The sequence below is a fragment of the Fusarium falciforme genome, chromosome 2 (assembly GCF_026873545.1).
Source record: "Fusarium falciforme chromosome 2, complete sequence".
NCBI classification, from domain to species: domain Eukaryota; kingdom Fungi; phylum Ascomycota; class Sordariomycetes; order Hypocreales; family Nectriaceae; genus Fusarium; species Fusarium falciforme.
The window spans coordinates 4651598-4671925 of record NC_070545.1 but is presented as its reverse complement, the minus strand read 5'-3'; the positions used below and the strand labels follow the sequence as shown (position 1 = coordinate 4671925).

Sequence of the window (20328 nt, the reverse complement as noted above, 5' to 3'; positions counted from 1 at the left end):
GGTGTCGAACTAGATATTGGTTACCATCCTCTGTTGGGCAGGCTATTGTCTGGTGTTAAGGGTGATAATTGCGCCCCGCTCTCGTTGAACCGTTGGAAAATGACCTTCTGAAGGGCGATCCGCTGAAACCAGCGCCAAGAGCCTAGGGTGCGTGGTCTTTTGAAACACTCAACGAGCCGACCCTGCGAACTTGAGGCCGCTGTGACAAAGCAATTCTTATTTATGGGTCTTGACTTTTCCCTCCTCTGAGTATTACGACGACAGAATTTGTTCAGCAGAGGACTGACAAGACGGGCTGTCAAGATACGTGCCAAAACGTGACAGTGGAAGATTGTTGTGAGCCGCGCATTCGCCACCATGCCAAGCCACTTCAGCTGGAATGGATGTACAGGGTGGGTGAGGATTTTGCCTGTGGTTAGACCTTTTGGGCATGGAAAACCCAATGGTTCGTCCGAAACCGCGAATTCTTCTTTGAAATGGTAGATGAGGGATCGCATAGAAATTCCGAATTACTAGAGGTTGCCCCGACCATGGTTGGTGTCTGGGTGGATTACGTGGAAATGCATCGTACATGGTGTGAAGTTGCTGGGTCTCATCTTGGTCGAACGAAGGCTCGTAGCCTGAACGTGCCTATTGTTAGGGTGCTATCTTTAGTGCTGGTAATTAGTATGAGATTCCGTTAAGGTTATATCTGAATTTGGGGGAAGAAGACCCTAACCATGATTGGCTCAGACCCCTGTTGAACGCTCAGCCAGCAGAAGCATGCTTTATCAGCAGAGGTTCCGCGGAAGACATCCTTTTATCTAAACAAGGTCCCCAGTCAACAGCCCGCAAAACCCCCCCTATTGCGTTTCAAACACGTCCAAAACTTGAAATTCTTATAACCCATTATCTCATTCGGCGACAAACGCGATGCAACCTATTCCTCGAAGAAAAGTTGGTCTAGCAAAATCCAATCACCCCTCCACCTGTGTTTGTGCAATGTCTGATTATCTCTCCAGGCCTGTGACGTCTGCTACCGCAAGAGGATCAAATGTGACGGCCAGAAACCCGCTTGCTCTCATTGTGTACTATACCATTCGGAGTGCACTTTCGAGGCATCTAGTAGAAAAGCCCGTGCCAGGAGGCAAAAGCCCAGCAAACCCACCGATGACCTACAAGCCAAGGTAGAGAGTCTCGAAGCCAGCCTGAACCAAGCTGCGCAGAGGATCCATGAGCTCGAAGGCAGGGACGAGGCCATCGCACCTTCTTTTGAACTACACTCGGCCTATGGCAACCAAGTAGCTGATTTCAACATGGAAACACGAAACGGTGAGGGGCCCTTGGAACTGCCGCCCCAGCACGAGGTCGTGTCTGCGGCCCAAAAGTACATCGCAGGGTTCAACTCGGCCATTCCACTATTCAATCCCGATAGATTATTGTATGTAATCAGAAGATGGTACGAATCCTCGGACCGGAGAGACTATACTACCTGGGCGGCCATCAACACGATGCTCGCGTTGGTTCATCGACAGACACCACCCGAAGAAGCGACGCCTAGCAAAAACACAGCCAAGTACACCAACAACGCACAGTCGGTTCTCACAAATGTCGTCATGGAGGAGACGACGCTACTGAGCGTACAAGTTCTCGTGGGAATGACCCTGCTCTTCCAGGGGGTTCAAGACTTGAAACCTGCAACAATGTTGATCGCCATGGCTCTACGCCTGGTGCATCAGCTAGGGCTGCACACGCGAAAAGGCTCAGAGCACCTCGATAGTAATCTCACGCTAGAAAGGTACCGTGTGTTCTGGATAGCTTACATCCTCGATCGGGACATTAGCATGCGAACCAAACAGCCACCTATCCAGCGAGAGATGGACATCGATCTGGAATGGCCATCGGCTGATCCTCAAGATGGGGCTGGCGTTTTTATCGCCGCGGACGGCACATCCAGTTTCAATTTCTTCTTATCCCGCGTTCAGTTGGCTCAAATTCAAGGCGAGATCTATGACGCCATGTATTCGACAGGTTCTCGCGCCTTGAGCAATCAAGAGAAGCTCGAGAGGGCAGCGGGTCTGCGCTACAGGCTCGACGACTGGTTCTATCGTGTACCGCAGCAATTCCGATCCGAGGCCATATTGAGCGTAGGTGAAGTAAACTCATCCAGATACTTCGGCGTCCTTTTCGCTACTCATCTTTTCTGTCGGATCTCCATGTGCCAGGTTCACGTCATGGAAACTCGATGGCTTCAGACGCTGCAAGATTTTGGTAGAGACGCCGTTCGAGGCGATGCCGTCTCACCAACACCCTCGCCAGTTGGCTGGCATGAGGTTGTCAACGAGTGCCGTGAATACATGAAGCTATTCGCGGGCATCGAACAAAAAGATCCCGCATTCATTTGGTAAGAAATATGGGTCCTCGTCGAACAGCCGACCGTTCCGCAATCCTCAAGCTAATCCTGTTCTTTGTAGGATGACTGCTTGCACTTATATATCTGCGGGAGTTTGCTTAATAGCCAACAACATGTTCAACCCGTACCATGAGAACATGGAATACGATGAGCGCCTGGCAAACATTTCATTCTCTTTCTTGGACGATATGGCTCAGCAAGTACCCCTTGATGGACTCAAGAGGGCACAAGAGTCATGCCAGATGCTGCAGCATCAAGCTTATGCAGTCCGCCTCCGAATCTCCAACCAGGATTCATGCCATTGAATGATATCATATATTCGACATAAATGATGTGTAGTACCTAAAGGAATGTTGGCTATGACCTTGTAACATCTATTAAGCAACTAATTATAGTTTGTGTTTTATTATTTTCGACCAATTTGTTGCGTGAACACAGGGACAAGAGATACCTAGTTACACTCCCGCTAGCACCTTTGTCGTAAAAATTGCAGGTCCAATGCGGTATGTATTAAAGCGAGTAGATGTGACAAAGTTCGACTTGTAAGCAAAGTGGAGCGAAAAGTTAATGTGCCAATCGATGGAGGTGTGGTATTTCATGCCTGAGTTCCGCGGAAGCAGCTGAACCGCAAGCTTGACTGCTGGCTTAACAATCGACTTGTCACAGCGAGGTATATAAGAAACGAACAGTTCTACCGTGAAATTGACCTCAACCAAGAGAAACTCACCCATAATTGCACTAAACTCACCTTGCTCCGCCATGGCGTCTCCTCCCTTTGACAGTATCACCTTGTTCACCAAGACCTGGCACAATGATACCTACCCGGCCATCTCGCCCACAAGGCCAGAACTTTCAGTCGCTGGCAAGCACGTCGTCATCACGGGCGGAGGAACAGGCATTGGTAAGGCGGCAGCTATTGCTTTTGCTCAGGCCAATGCTAAATCGGTCTCCATCATCGGGCGCCGCATCGACCGTCTACAAACTGCTGGGCAGGCCATCACGGAAGCCAACTCGTCGACTAAGGTCGTCTTGCAGACAGGCGACGTCACCAACCCCGCCTCCATTGAGGCAGCCCTGAGTGCGATTGTCGCTAAGATCGGGAGCAAGATTGACATATTCCTCGACAATGCCGGTATGCTTCCGGAGGAGGCCCCTGTTATCGGTTACCAGGAGGCAGAGATTCGTCGATGCTTCGAGATCAACTTTCTCGGCCCGTTCAACTCGCTGCAGGCATTCACCCCTTTGGCGGCCCCTGGTGCAAAGTTGCTGCACACAGGATCTTCCATCGGCCACTGGGCCCCTCTCCCAGAGGTACCAGGAGTGTGGAGCTACGCTGCCATCAAGGGAGCCGCACAGAAAATGCTTGAGTATTACGCGTCCGAGAATCCGGATATTCACGTGGCGAGTTTCCACCCAGGCATAGTTGGAACCGAGATCAACCCAAGAATCCCGGTTGGCCCAGACACGGGTATGTACCGTTGTTCTCTTCCAAATCACCAAGGAATTGATGTGTTGTGTATGATACTCACGGCTTGCAGTTGAGTTGCCTGGACACTTTGTCGTGTGGCTTGCGTCGGATGAAGCTGCTTTTCTGAGAAACAAGTTCGTCTGGGCGAATTGGGATGTTGAGGAGCTCAAGGCTCGAGCGGATGAGATCCGGGCATTATCTCTGTTGAGGGTATCTCTCAATGGCGTCGATGTTTAGCTGCTTACATGTGACTAAAGAGTCCTTGATGTTCCTAGTTTGGTGTGTTAAGTACGGCTTGGTCTTCCCAATAAATATCATGTCTTTACACCGGAGGAGGAACACTAAAATCGACGTAAATTGTACCGGAATCTGGATCTCCTCTACATTTTAGCCTGCGCTTGAGGAGACCCACCGACATCATTGGCAGGGTAAAGTTGTCCTTCAGTTAGATGCGGAGATAAACGCGTAGAAGTCCATGCTAGTAGAGATTGGGGAAGATGCCTTAGCCCCCTTCTCCAGCCTGGTTCTCGACGGGGCGGACTTCCCCGTCCTCCGCTTAGGCATGACATGGCGTAATGAAGCAAATGTGATCAAAAAAAGCGGCACCTAGACAGCTAGTCCGGGGTGTTGCTTCCACTAGCTCCACTTGATCCGAACATGTCCCGAATATAACCCAGCGGTCCGACATCCCGTGTTGTACTTGGAGGAGGAGAGGGGGGAGGAGACGGTCAGTTCATATGTACCATACATAATGGCCTCCCCCCAGCTGAATATGTCCTTACCCTCTTCAAACTTCAGACTCTCTATTCCCATCTCGATATCATTATGGCCAGCAAAGAGAAGAACGCCGCGGTGATCGAGGTCGCCAAGACCTTGAACAACACACCCTGGTGTGATGAGTACGAGAAGATGATCTCCGGTGTTGCGTAAATACCCTCGGACGATCTTTTCATAGCGAACCAGAGCTGACAATACACTCAGATATGACTGCCTTGCCCCAGAGCTGGTCATGGGGCGCTTCCAGGCCCGGAAGATGATGCACAAGTTCAACAACCATTTCCCCGACGACGCTACTCCCGAGACTCTCTCAGCGGAATACACAGAGATGCTTCAAAAGGTGCTGGGCAAGGTCGGAGAGGGAACGTGGATCGAGCCACCCATGACAGTGGACTACGGATGCAACATTTCCGTCGGAGAGCGCTTCTACTCTAACTTTGGGTGGGCCCTCATGCTGCCTAGGATGTGATCACAGACTGACATGGTATCAGCTTGGTGATTCTCGACAGCGCACTCGTCACCATTGGGGACCGAGTCATGTTCGGCCCCTCTGTGACTATTATCACGGCCACACACGATACGGATGTCCAGTCTCGACGTGATTTGGGCGAGTATGCAAAGGGCGTCACCATCGGAGATGACTGCTGGATTGGAAGCAACGCCATCATTATGCCTGGTATTACCATCGGAAGAGGATCCACCATCGGTGCTGGGAGCGTTGTCACGAGGGACATTCCTAAATTCTCTGTGGCCGTTGGCTCTCCGGCGAAGGTTATCAAGAAGGTCAAGGCGGTACCTGACCTCGTGGACAGAAAGATTGAGGAGCACGGAGTGAGTATGTAGAGTGCAGTGGCTGAAGAAATAGCTCGCGATGGGTACAGCGGCGTAGAAAAGATTCTAAACTGGTAAGTGGGATGCCGAATGACTGGGCCATTTCTTCCACTGTCAGGTGGACGCCTAGGGTGAGGAACCCGAAGCCAGGATCTGCAATTCAAAGCTGTCCTCCCGTTCTACAATAGTGTAATCATTATAACCATACTATATCCTACCCTTTGCCCGAGAAATCTGCCTTTGGCTATTACAAAGCCGGCGCATATAGAATCTCTAATAGCACTGGGGTTATGTATCTCCTGGTCCGGTCCGACGGATGCAATATATAACTTATAGCTATCCCCCGAGGCGCTAAGGTTAGCCGCGGGAGTCTAAGGGCGTAAAAGTCTTAGAGAAAAATGTATTTAATATAGAAAAATAGCTTTATAGCTATGCCCTAATAAAGGTATATAATAAAAATAAAAATAGTTTTAATAAGAAATATATATAAAAAAATATATATATATTAATAAAGTTATTAGCTTTATATATTTATTTATAATATAAAAAAACTAATATTTTATAAAATAAATTAAAATAAAATTTAAATACATATATTAATTTAATATAATTAAAATATATTTAATTAAATTTTTAATATTAAATATTTAACATTATAAAATTATAATATTATTAAAATTAATTTAAATATAAATTAAAATATAATATATGTTTATATTTATTAAGAGATTTTAAGGTTTTAAAAATTAATTTTAAAAAGGTATTCTAATATTTTTTAATATATTTTAAAAATTATTTAAATTAAGATTTAATCTTAAATATAATCTTTAAAATCTTTAAGAGTTAAGAAATTAAAAACTTAATTTCTTTAAGAAATACTTAATATAATTTTTAAATTAAATAAAATAAATAAAAAAAATAAAATAAGTTTTTATATCAGATTTCTTAAATTTAATATATTAAAAAATTAATTAATTAATTATAAATTAATTAAAATAATTAAATTAATAATAAAGCTAAATTTAATTAATTTATTAATTTATAATATTTTTATTATAGTTTTTATTTATAAGGTTAGGGATTTTATACTATATATATTAATATAATACTTACTTATTATATGTATTAAGTCTTATTATTAAAAATATAATATAATATAATAACTAGTTATAAGTAATATATATTACTTATATTAATACTAAAAATAAAAGAATATTTAATAAAATAAAAAAATATTAAGAAAAAGAAGCTATATATAAGAATTAATAAGTATATTTACCCCTAAAATACTTAGTATTTAATATTACCTTATTTATCTTATTATTTAACCTAGAGAGCTATAGTTTATATAAGGCCTTAATATTATTTTAAAAAGTAATTAATAAAGTAAATTTATAAAACTACTAAATAATATTTTTTTAAAAGGTCTAAGTTATATATATCTAAAAGGAGTATAGCACCTTATATAATATCTTATTATACTAAGCATAGTAGAAGGATTAAGGATTAGGTAAATAATAATAAGTAGTAATAGTTTATTAATTAATTATTATCTAAGGTTATCTCTATTTTAGTTTAGATTTTATTTTACCTAGTAGAAAAACACCTTATAGGGCCTTTGCGCTAGGCTATCTGCGTTTTATAAAGTTCTGCTACAAATACCCAAAGTATATAATTTCTCTTTTTTTACTAACTGGTCCAATATGGTATTTTATGCCGCGATAGACTAACAGAGGCAGCTTTTAAATATTTTATCCTAGCTAGTAGGCTACCTTTTAAGACTAGCTAATAAGAAGGAGTAAAAAAAGCTATAATAATTTAATACTTCTAGTTACCTTTCCTTGCTTTTAAAGCCTCTATATTACCCCTAGGCTTTATTAGCCTTGCTTTATAAGATAGCTCTCTTAGCTCTATTTACTTCTTATAGCTTTAAGGAGTAAATAATTAAAGGGATTTAACTCTTTATACCCTAGATACTAATAGGTATAAGTAGCCTTAGCGCTTATAGCCTTAGTGTCACGACCTGGACATAACCAGGGTCACGTGCCAAATACTACCCTATAATAACTAATTAATCCATATTAGGAGCTAAACTACTTACTCTAATAACTATAAGCGGTTATATATTACTTACTCTAAAGATAATAAGTAATTATAACTCGCTTACTTAGGCCTTAGTGACCTATTTAATATATAAGAGTATACTTAATTATACTTCTTATATAGCTACCTTAGCTATTAATATAACTTAGCTATACTTAATACCTTTAAGTATATTACTAGATATAACTTATACCCTTATTTAAGATAATATTAATAATCCTTTATTAATATAAACTTAATATAATTAATTTATCTCTTAGGAATCCTATAATTATTATACTTAGGATAAAATATTTAAAGGCTGCCTTTATACTTAAAGGTTAATTTCTCTAAGTATTTAGTATTTTATTCTTATTAACTAAAGCATAGTTTATTAAAATAATACTATTTAATATTTATTAAATAGCTAGCTCTGTAGGGATTATTAAAAATATTAATTAATTAATAAGAATAATTTAAAAAATAAAAGAAATTAAATAATTATATATTAAAGTAAAGCTATTTAAGGTTATATTATTAAAAGTAAAATCTATAATATAATAAATTATATATTATAAAATACCTTACTTCTAAAAAGGTCTTATATAAATAAAATTCTAGAAAAATACGCTTATAAGATATAAGCCTAGGATTTTACTACCCTATAGTTTAGCTTATATATTGCATATGCCTCTACCCAGATTATCATAAGAGTGCACCACGAGAGTCAGAGTAGTATTATAGATCTATTGCAAGTTCGGCAGGTCTTATATCATAGCCTCGTCTCGTCGAATATAATAAGGATAAAAAAGGATAAAGATAAGGAGATAGAATTAAATTAATCACTAATTTATTCTCTATTTTAAGATTATTATTTATCTTAACTTATTACCCTTATATCTAATAATTAAGAGTCTTATTTAATCTCTTAAGTTAATCGCATTTCTTATAATATAAGTTAACCTAACTTAAGATAAATAAGACCGCCTAGAAGATAATTATATTCTAATCTAGTAATACTTAGGATAGATAGAGCTAATATTTCTAAAGTAAGGCTAATAATCTCAGAGTCTAAATCTACCTTTAACTAGATTATCCTTAACTATAGCTATATAAGCTAAATTAACTAGCTTAGAAGGATTTCCTATAAAACACTATAATTAATAATATTAATAATATTAACGCTAATAATAGAGGTAATAAACTAAGAGGCAAATTATTAACATAAGGTTAAAAAAATATCTTATTAATAGCTTAAGTATAACCCTTAAGATCTAATACTTAAGCCTAAGCAAGCTAATTAACTAGCATTATAGACTTAATTACTATTAATAATAATAACCCTACGAGCGACTTAGATTAGGGCTCTAAACCTAGTATTAGTATTAAGCTAAAAGATAGTCTTAATCCTAATATATCTAAGGCATAATATATATCTTAGAATGCTAATATAATATATAATATAGCATAGATCTCTTATTAAGAGAGCTAAAAAAAAATAAGAAAAACTCATAGATATAAATATAAAATTATATAAATGGGTTTATAGTTTTATTTTAAATAAAATCTAGATAAATATCTTAAACCTAATTACTAGAATATATACTTAGTACTTAGCCCTAAAAGAGAAAAAAGTAATTACTATAATATATAATTAAACTAATATATTATTAAAATATCGCAATTACTTATAGAAGGTATTATCTTCGCTAAGTAAATTAAGTAAATAAGTCAAGGAGTAAGAAAACCTAATAGCTATTAGTATTTAATATAGCGCCTCAGATATAATAAACCTATAGACCTAGGCCTAAGATATCCTTATAATACTATAGCCGATTATATTAACTTAGGTCTTAAATACCTATTAAAATTACTAGGAGGACCTTATTAGCAGAGATTATACCTATATATAACTAGCTAAGAAACTTATTTATAAAATTAATATAGAGCTTAAAGTAAAGCTAACTAGGAATTATAAGGCTAGCTTTATAGCCCTATATAGGTAAGAAGTAAATAATAATAAGTAGCCTAATAATTAGCCCCTAGAACTTATAAACTATTTTAGTAAAAGTAGCGATAGGGGTTATAGTTATAGAGGTCATAGCTATAGAGGTCGCAGAGGAAGTTTATTATTAAGAAAGCAGAAATAATAAGATCCTCTATCTAAGTATAAGAGCTCTATAAAGTATAATATATACCTATTAAAAGGTTATATATTAAAGAAGTGCTTCTATATTAATTATAAGATCTATTTAGAGGGGTAAATATTATACCTAATAATTAAGTACTTTATTAAAAAATATTACTAAGAATATTAAAGCCTAGAGGTAGAGATCTAGTAAGTATTAAAAGAAAAAAATAATAAGTTAGATTAATACTTTCTTAGAGCAATAAGGATAAAAGCTAGTTTCCTTATTAATATAAGTAGCCCAAAGAATATACTTAATATATTATTATACCTACTTAGGAACTTAGTAATCTTAGACTCTAATATAATAATATATATCTTTAATATAATTATAAGATTCCTTAACTTTTACTTTATACCTCCTAAAGATTTTATCTTTACTAGAGATATTTAAGTCCCTATCTTAGGATATAAAGAGGTTAATCTCTAAGTTAATAGACCTACTAGTAGATATATTATATATCTATATAATATTATATTCTATAAGAATTTTACCTATAATCTTATATTCCTCTAGTTATTATAAAGGAAAAGATATTAGCAAGATAATAAAGTCCTAAATAATTACTTATATTAAAAAAATAACTTAATTATTTACTCTTTAATTAATTAATATAACTAATTTATTATTAAAGATATTTAAGAGCTAATAATAAAGGCTTCTTTTAGAGCTTAAAGAAATAAGATTAACTATTAGACTAAATAATTACTAAGTTTAGCTAATAGATATATCTAGTATCTATATCTTAGTTATCTAAGACTAGTAATAATTAATTATTTATCGCATTACTCTTAGGGGCTATAAATTAAAGGTTTATTAATTACTAAATATAATGCCTACGGTAGGGCTAAGGCTAAATGGCTAATTAGCCAATGCCCATAAGAGCGCCTAAATAAGCTAGGTTAGTAGCTAAAAGTAGATTTCCTTAACTTTAAACTTAATCCTAAGGGATACTAGTATATAATATTAATTATAGATTAATATTCTAATTATATATTTAATATTTACCTTATTTCCCGAGATATAGATATATTTATTAATATATTTAAGGAGCTATTAGGAAAGCTTACTAATTAATACTAATTTTTCCCAGAGGTAATTAAGTATAATAATAAAATTAGAGATAACTATAGGCTAATAGTTTTCTTTAATTAAGAAAGATATATCTAATTAAAACCTTTAGCCCTATATATATAAGAATAGAATAGAGGAGCTAAATATTTAGGGGGTATAATTAAGGCGATAGCCGCTATAATAAGGGTAATAATAAAATTACTATACTTCTTATAGACTAAGATTATTAGAGCGGTAATCTACTTAAATAATAGAACTCTTAAATACTTAATTTTCTAATAATTATTATATAAGTTATTCTATTTATACCTAATATATTAATATTTATAATTATTAGTTATAATAAGAAGCTAAGCGCTAGAGAATTAAGGTTACTTATGTCTTAATAGATAATATACTAGTAGATAGCCTCACTAAGATATTACTAGTAAGTAGGTTTATTAAATTCTGGGATTAGATTAAGTTAATAGATATTAATTAGCGGATCAAGTATTATAAGCTAAAAGAACTAATAATAGAAGATTTAGATAAGATAGAAAATATACTTCCTAGAGGGGAATTAGAATAGCAGATAACCTAATAGACTTAAGTAATCTTATATAATAAGGAGCAGGCTTAATCTAGCTTAGATAGGTAGCTACGTAGGCAGCTACCTAGGGGGGTATATTATATATGCCTCTACCTAGATTATCATAAGAGTGTACCACGAGAGTCAGAGTAGTATTATAGATCTATTATAGGTTCGGCGGGTCTTATATTATAGCCTTATCTCATTGAATATAATAAGGACGAGAAAAGATAAAGACGAAGAAACAGAGTTAAATTAATTACTAATCTATTTTCCGTCTTAAGATTATTATTTATCTTAACTTACCACCCTCGTATCCGACATTATGCGCCTTTTTATAAACAGCTTACCTAAGCAATAGCTGCTTATATAAGCAAGGTATAAGGGAGTGTTAATACTGCCCTTTCTGGGCTTATTTCCCTTTTAGGAAGGTCACGTGACTTCGGACTTAGGGCTTTATCATAAGCCCGATAACGCCGTTAAACCCGTCTCCTTCTATAGGGTATTTCCTATCCGGTTTTAAATATCCTAGTTTAAAACGCTATAGGTCTTAGTTTCTATTATGCCATAACTCGGCTTTTAGTTATCCGTTGCTAGCAAAACTAATAGGATTTTAAAGCCCGGAATTAGGGCTATCCGACGGTATAACTTTTATCCGAATCGGGCTAATAGATTCCGAGTAATTTGCTATATAAGCTATATACCTTCTCTTAGAGATAGCTCAGTAGATCTTTAACCAATACAGACAACAAGAACACCAATCAGAAGCTAGTATTCTCTATTTTAACCCTATCTCACTTTTGACCTACTTTTATTACTCTATGATTCCTTACCTAGCCAATCAGCTTTATATAAGGTCTGATTCTACTACTTATTTACCTCCTATCTCTATTACCTACCCTATAGTCTTTAAAGACTATATTTCCTCTATTTTTCAGTCTTTTACATATACTTCTTTTATATTATAACTTATATTTCTTTTAATAAGATAGCTACTAGAGTTAGCTATTTACTTTCTGCTTTTAGTAATACTTTAACCCCTTACTAGAGCTAAGGGATTTATAATAATTAATAATAATTAATATTTCTTTTAACTTAACTTATATTTTATTTAATAAACCTAAAGTTAAAAATAAGTAAAATATTAAAAAGAAGCCTTAATTCTTTTTTTTAATAATACCTATTATATATATATCCCTAGTATTAGGCTAGATAAAATTAATTAGCCTTATAATAACCTTAAGCTTATTAAGGTAAGACTTATTTAAGTAATTATTATATAAAATAATTATAAGATTTTTAATAAAAGTAAAGCTTATAGAGATAGATTTTAGTTATTTATAATAAATTTAGACTTTTTTTTTATAAAACTTAACTTTTTAATATAAAAAATATATTTTTATTAAATTAATAATACTTAAAGATCTTATAGAGCTTTCTTATTAAAAAAACTAATAAATTTAATACCTTTTATAGAGAAATAGGCCTAATTATAGAATTATTATTATATTACTAAAATTTAATAGATTTTTATTTTATTAAAAAAGCCTAAGGAATTATTAAAAAAATTATTAAGAGAGCTAAATAAAAAGGAGTATTATTATTAAATAATAAACTCTTAATTTATAACTTATTAATAGATATAACCCTTAAGTTAATAGATATAATAGCTAGATCGCTAAAGGTAGCCCCTTTCTAATAATTAGAAAAACCTAGGGAATTAATACTATTAGTATTAATACTAGGGAAGCAAAAGACCCTAAAAAAACTAGCGCTATTAAACCTTATATAAAGCTTTAATCTTAATACTTTTAATATTAAATATCTTATTATTAGAGATATTATTATTTATTAGCTTTTACTTAACCTAATACTAAGAAGATAAAATTATTTTATAATCTATTAATTATATAAGTAATTAAAGATATAATAGCACTAAGATTTAGCCATAAACCTATTAGATTTAGCTATTAATAGCTATATACCTTAATCCTAGTTAAGGGTAATTAATTAAATTAAAATACAATTATAAAAGTCTTATAATATAATAAGGTAAATATTAATTTTAAATAAAATAAGATAAGAAATAAAAGATATATATTAATGCTTCTTAATTGCTTAATAAATACTAAAACTTATTAAAGAGGGGTATAGATTTAAGCTTAAGGACTTAGAACTTACTAAGTTATAAGTAAATAGAGCTCTAAGACTATTAAAACTAATACCTCCTTAACTAATATAAGGCCTATAGCCCTAGTTATAGTAATTAAACTTATTAAAAAGAGAATAATTTTTAATACCCTTACTAAGAATACCGCTATAGTCTTATATAAGAAGGTAATACTAAAGATAAAATAGATTATATCTATAGATATTATATTTAGCCTTCCTAATAATATATCTTATTAAATAATAATACCTTTTATATATTATAATAGCTATAATACCTTTTATATATTATAATAGCTATAATACCTTTTTATTAAATATTATTATAAAAGAATTATCTCTCGCTATAGCTAAACCTAATAAGATAGTATTAAATTATAAAATTACCCTAAGAATAGTTTACTTTATTTATAATTAGATTAAATCTATTAAAAATTATATAATTAGAGTAAGGAACTTAGGTAAATAAAAAAAATAATAATATTAGCTTTAAGTTAATAGATATTAGCTTATTTTAGCTAGATATACCCTTAAAAAGTAAATTTAGAGACCTCTTAATAGAAATCTTTTATAATAAGATTATTATTATTTTTATTAATACTTACCTATAAGTTAACTTAGTTTAGCCTTATATAAAAAGAAATAATACCTAGTAAGTTATATTTATTAAGGAAAATACCTAGAGACTCCTTAGAGGTAATATATTAATATAATAATAAAGACTACTTAATAATAAGGAAAGATAAGGCTATATCTTAGCTATTAATAATTCTTTAATATGGTAAAAATTAAATTTAAGATAAAGCTTTAAAAAATATTAAAATAGCTAGACTAGGCTTACTTTAACCTTAATAATATTAAAAGCAATAAGCCGCTATAAGATTTCTTTATAAGGATATTTAATATATCTAGAGTAATAAAAAGGGTAATTAATCTTAAGCTATTTACCTATTTCTATATTAAGTTATACCCTAAATTATATTAATTTTATAAGGCGCTAATAATAATTAATAAATAATTAAAATATATTAATATAATACATAAAGAAAAGAAGATCTTATATAAGAAATTAAAAGTATTATATATTAATAAAGGTAATACTAGGGGAAAGAAATCCTAAAGTAATAAAAAATATATATATATTATTAAAGAAAGAGAGGTAAAATAATTAGACTAAGAAGTCTTAGCGCTATAAAGTAATAACTAAGAATATAGAATTAATAAGAGTATAAAAAGTAAAGGGATAATTAAGGACCCCTAAAGGAATATAATAAAGTTTTTTGTAAGATAAAATTAAAATAATAAAAAGAGATTTTATTATAAAAAAGGTAAAATTAAAAATAAGGGGAAACTAATAAAAGGGAATACCTTATAAGCTATTAATAGTCTTAAAGTATTAGCTAAAATAAATAATATTATAGCCGCAAAGGCTAAAATTAAAATAGACTTAAGAGAATATATTATATTAAGGATAGCTCTTAAAGTAAAAAAGAACTAAGAGATAATAATACGAATATAATTTATTATATTAAAGTTATAGACTATAAGGAAAAAACCTATATTATAATTAAAATAAAATAAATAATATATATTAATTTTATATTTACTAATAACTAAGTTATTAAGGTAATAAGAAGGCCTAACCTTAATAGCCTACTTAAATAAAAGGTTTTAATTTACCTTTAAATTCCTTTTACCTTTAAAGAAATTAAGAAAGCTAAAACCTATTAAGTATATTATAATACTAGAGTATTAGTAGTTATAATTAATAAAAGATAGCTTATAGAATATAATAAAAAAGTAATTTAAAAAGATTAAGAGCTAAAAATAGTTAGTAAGATAAGTAAAGTTATAAATATTATAGAGTTTATTACTTTTAATTTTTATTTCCTTAAAATAATATAAAAAATAAAGGCTAAAGCTTACTTTATAATTATAGCTAATATTATTAATTAATTTACTTCTTATATATTACTAAGAATAAGATTCCTATATAAGCATAGGGTAAGACTTAATTTTATTAACCCGAGTATTATATTTAGAGCTATATATAATATTATTATTTAAGGAGAGATCTTTAAGAAAAAAACTTTATTACTTAATAGGGTAATAAGAAGCGCCTATATAATAATAATAAAAAAAGGTAAAATTATTTTTATCTTAGTTATTTATAAAAACCTATTAGAGATATATAAACTAAGAGGAGATAATAAAGCCTTTTACTTTAAAGGGAAAAATAGGCGCTTTTTAATATAATAATTAATAAAGCTACTCCTTAGATAGCTATTTTTTATAACTTTAATAAGAAAGATATTTAAATTTATTAAAAAGAGTATATTAGTTATATTAATAATTATAAGAATAATAAGATTATAAACTTTATTATTAGCTTATTTAGACTAATAGATTTCTTAGAAGTAATTTATTAAGATTATAAGCTAAGAATAAAGATTAAAAACCTATTAGTAATTAAAATAATATTAAAGAAGCTAATAAAAATTAATAAGAATACTAATAAAAATAACCCTAAGTATATTAATATTAGACTCTTAAATTATAATATTAGCTACCTTAAAGGTATATTATTAATAAAAAAATAACTTTAGTATTAAGATAATTAACCTTAATAATAAGTAAATAATAAAGCTCCTTAAGCTAATAAACTAATATAATATCTATAAAAATAAAGGTATTATCCCTATACCTAAAGAGAAAAAAATAAAGATTAATCTACTTAATAGCTAATAAAACTAAAAAAGAATTATTAGAGCTTACCTAATAGGGATTAAAAACTAATAATTCTTAGATAAAGTCTATAAGAAATTATATATTACTAAAAAGATATATTATTTAAATAAACTAATATTAATTATATACCTTATATTTATTATTTAGAGAATAATAAATATTAAAAAAAAAGGGAAAATTATAATTAAATTATAATCCCTAAATAATATTATAGTTCTAGATATATACCTCTTGCTAGATTAAGAAGATATTATAATAAATATAAGGGGAAAGAAGTACTTCTTAATATTTAATAATATTAGGTTTTTTTATTAATTATTAATTTATAATATATATTATAATTAAATAATAGTTATATCTAATCGCGGCTTAGAAGTCTCTAATATAGCCTTAATAAGATTTAAGAATTCCTTTATTTTTAATTAATAATTTATAAATAATATATTCTTAGCATACTATATATTTATATATATCTATATTAATAATATAGTTATCTTTTTTAATACCTTTAAGAAATATTTTAAATACTTAGATATAATATTAAAATTACTTAATAAAAATTAATTAAAAATTATTATTAATAAATCCTTTATAGGGTATAATATAGTAAAGCTATTTAGATATATAATTAATAGTAATAGCCTCTATAAGATATAAGACTAACTTAATGCCTTTATTAAAATAATATACCTAATTAACCTTGCTGCCCTTAAAACCTATATCGGGATAATTAGATACCTATAAAAAGGGATATTATAATATAATATATAAATATGCCTTTTTTATAAATATAAGATATAGCTAATATATAATATTAGAGCTATTTTAAAATTATTAATTAAAGTATTAAAGCTAATTAGGAGGCTAAAGGCCTTAATAATAGTTTTTATATTTATAAAAAAAAGAGAAATACCTTTAGTAAAATATAATAATTTCTTATTAAGTAATTTATATTATAGTATTATAACCCTAAGAAGTTATTATTTTTTAAGATTAATATCTATAAAAATAGATTTAGGCTTTTTATTTTTAAATTAAAAGAAAATAAAATAAAAAAGTAATTCTTAGGAAAGATATCTTAAGTAAAAAGTTAAAGCCTATTAGGTTTTTCTCTCGCTTAACCTCTAGGGTAAAAGCTAAATATAAATTTATAGAAGCTAAAGTTATTATATTAGCCTAGGCGATCTAGAAAATAAAAAAGCTAATATAATTTAGCTAATACTTAGTTAATATTATTATAAATTATATAATAACTAAGGGTATTATTACTTATATCTTATTAAAAATAATAAATTTTAATAAAGTTAACTTAAAATTAATTAAAGCTACTAATTACTTATCTTAGTTTAAGCTATAAATCTTTTATATATTAGGCGCGCTTAATATTATCTTAGATATACTTTTAAGATTATTAATTAAAAACCGCTTAGTAAGATAAATAGCTAAAAGTAGCTTTAATAAACTAGATTTTATAATAGTGCTAATAAAAGTAGGATTAATATAGATTAGAATTATGCCTAAGTTTTACTAATAGATTATAAAAGGATATAATAAGGATATTAGGCTAAGGTATATATAAGACAATATTAGGGATATCTAAAGCCTAGAGTATTAAAGCTAATAATTAAAGAAGATTCTTTTCTAATTATAAGAGCTCTTAGGAGATCTCTTATAGTATATAAAATATAAAAGAAAACTAAGGCTATATATTCCGCGATTACTTATTAAACTTATCCTTAAGATAATTTATAATAATAAGTATTACTTTAAAATTAATTATATAATATAGAAATTAAACCTTATTTATTTTTATTAGATATTAAAAATAATTTATAGCTATATTACTTATTACTTAGTATATTATAAGAATTTAATAAGTAAAAAATTAACTTAGGGGGAGTTATAATTAATTATAGTAATATTATAACCCTTTTATATAATTACCTTTAATTTTATTATAGATTTACTAAAAGTATTAATAGCTAAGATAATTTAAGTTATTATTAATTATAATAAACTTAATTACTTAGCCCTTATTAATTATATATTTTTAAAAAAAATAATATTATTAATAAGATATATATTATATATAATAAAAAATTAAGTAATTATATTTATTTAGATATTATTATTATTAGATTAAGGTATCTTAATATAAATTATTAATAACTAAGATTTAAAATATATATCTTAGATTTAGAGAGCTATTTTTAATTTCTTATAAATTAATTTCTTTATATTAAAAATATATTATTTATAAACTAATAGTATATTAAAAAAAAAGAACTAAATAATTAAATTAATAATTAGATATTATATAGTAATAGATCTAGATATATTATAACTAATATTATTATTATTCCTATAATATAACCTTAATAATATAATATTAAATATAATTAAGAAGGTACTTAATAACTTAATATATAATTTTTACCCTTAAGGACTTATTAATATTATAGCTATTTTTAAAATTAAGGAAAAAAAAATTAATATATAAATATTAGAAGTATTATATAAGATCTATTATAAAGAGGTAAAATTCCTTATTAATACTTTAATATTATTTATTAAAATCTAATATAATATAAAGTATAAAGAAATTAATATTAAGGAAGGTAATATTATTTATTTATAATTATATAAGGGATATTACTTATTAGGAAAATTAAAAAAGAAATAATCTCTTATAAGAGCTAGACCTTATAAGGTTATATATACAATTAAATAATAAGCCTTTAAGCTTAACTTCTTAGAGTATTAAAAGGTTTACTTAGTTATTTTAATTACTTATTTATAGAAATTAGCCTAAGGTAATAACTCTTATTAATATATTATATTTTTATTAGCTCTTATTATAATTAATAATAATAAAGTTATAGATTACTAGGAGGTAAAAAGGATTATATAATAATATATTTAATAAAGAAATAAGATATTATATTAAGACTTATTTATTAAATAGATAGGTTTTATTATAAAAGATAATAATTAGATTATTAAACCTAAATTATAAAATATTATAAGAAGCCTAATTAAAGTATAAAATAAGGTAAATTTAATAAACTAAGAGGATAAGTTTAAGAAAAAGAAAAAAAATATACTTAAATCCTTTAAGGTAAAGAGAGAATAATAATTAAATTATACTAAACTTAAGAATAAGGTAAGTAATATAAGATTATAAACCATAAATAATTTCCTTTTATTTATAATTATTTTTATTTCTAATTATATTTATTTAATACTAATTTTAATAATTAATATTACTTTATAAAATATAAAACTACCTTAAAGCCTTTACTTAATATAAATATATAAGATTTAGCGCTTATATAAGAAGAATAAACCTAGAATATATAATATAATAAGCAAGTAAACTTAATATTAGAGATAAATAAAAATAAAATAAAAATTATTAATAAATATAATTAAATTTAATATAATAAAATAAATATATAAAACTTATTAAACCTATAAAAGTTTTTTTAATTTTCTACCTTATATTATATTAATAAACCTTAATTATATTAATAAGATTAAATTTAATTAGCCGCTAATAAACCTAAATATTTACCGCTAAAAAAAAAATAATAATATTAATAATTATCTCTTATAAAACTAATTAGTTATTATTAAATCTAATATAAATTATAATAATAACTTTAATACCTAATATTAATATTATTTACCCTAAGGGTAAGGTTAATAATCTTATAATTAATATAAGTAAAAGTAATATTAAATAAAATAAGGTTATATAAGATAATATTAATTAGAGTAGCGCTATTAATATAACTAAATATAATATAACTAAATTTATTAATATATTTAGTAATTATACTAATAATCTTAACTAAGAAAACCTTAATATTATTATAAGTAATTCTAAGTTTAATTATAAGTTTAACCTTAAAGAAATTAAAACTCTTTACTTTATTAAAAAGGGTAAGAAATATATATTTCTTAATATACCTTAGGGTAATATTAGAGGTATATCTTATGAATAATATTAATAATAAATTAATAAGCT

At 28.8% G+C, this 20328-nt stretch overlaps 2 protein-coding genes and 1 pseudogene across 3 annotated transcripts, besides 1 other annotated feature; all 3 read left to right on the top strand.

The window, feature by feature from the left end:
• Window positions 1-1295: 1295 nt before the first annotated feature.
• On the top strand, window positions 1296-2697 carry NCS54_00332500 (Zn(2)-C6 fungal-type domain-containing protein; the record flags this gene model as incomplete). Its single annotated transcript, XM_053148903.1, has 2 exons — window positions 1296-2383; window positions 2454-2697. The coding sequence occupies 2 exons, from the start codon at window positions 1296-1298 to the stop codon at window positions 2695-2697; spliced, it is 1332 nt and encodes a 443-aa protein (XP_053004878.1).
• Window positions 2698-3151: 454 nt separating this feature from the next.
• On the top strand, window positions 3152-4097 carry NCS54_00332400 (Reductase; the record flags this gene model as incomplete). Its single annotated transcript, XM_053148902.1, has 2 exons — window positions 3152-3860; window positions 3931-4097. 2 exons carry the CDS (start codon window positions 3152-3154, stop codon window positions 4095-4097), a joined length of 876 nt encoding a protein of 291 aa, XP_053004877.1.
• A 531-nt stretch (window positions 4098-4628) lies between these two features.
• On the top strand, window positions 4629-5480 carry NCS54_00332300 (annotated as a pseudogene). The gene is made up of 3 exons: window positions 4629-4786; window positions 4842-5078; window positions 5129-5480.
• Window positions 4629-5480: a sequence feature.
• Window positions 5481-20328: the final 14848 nt, after the last annotated feature.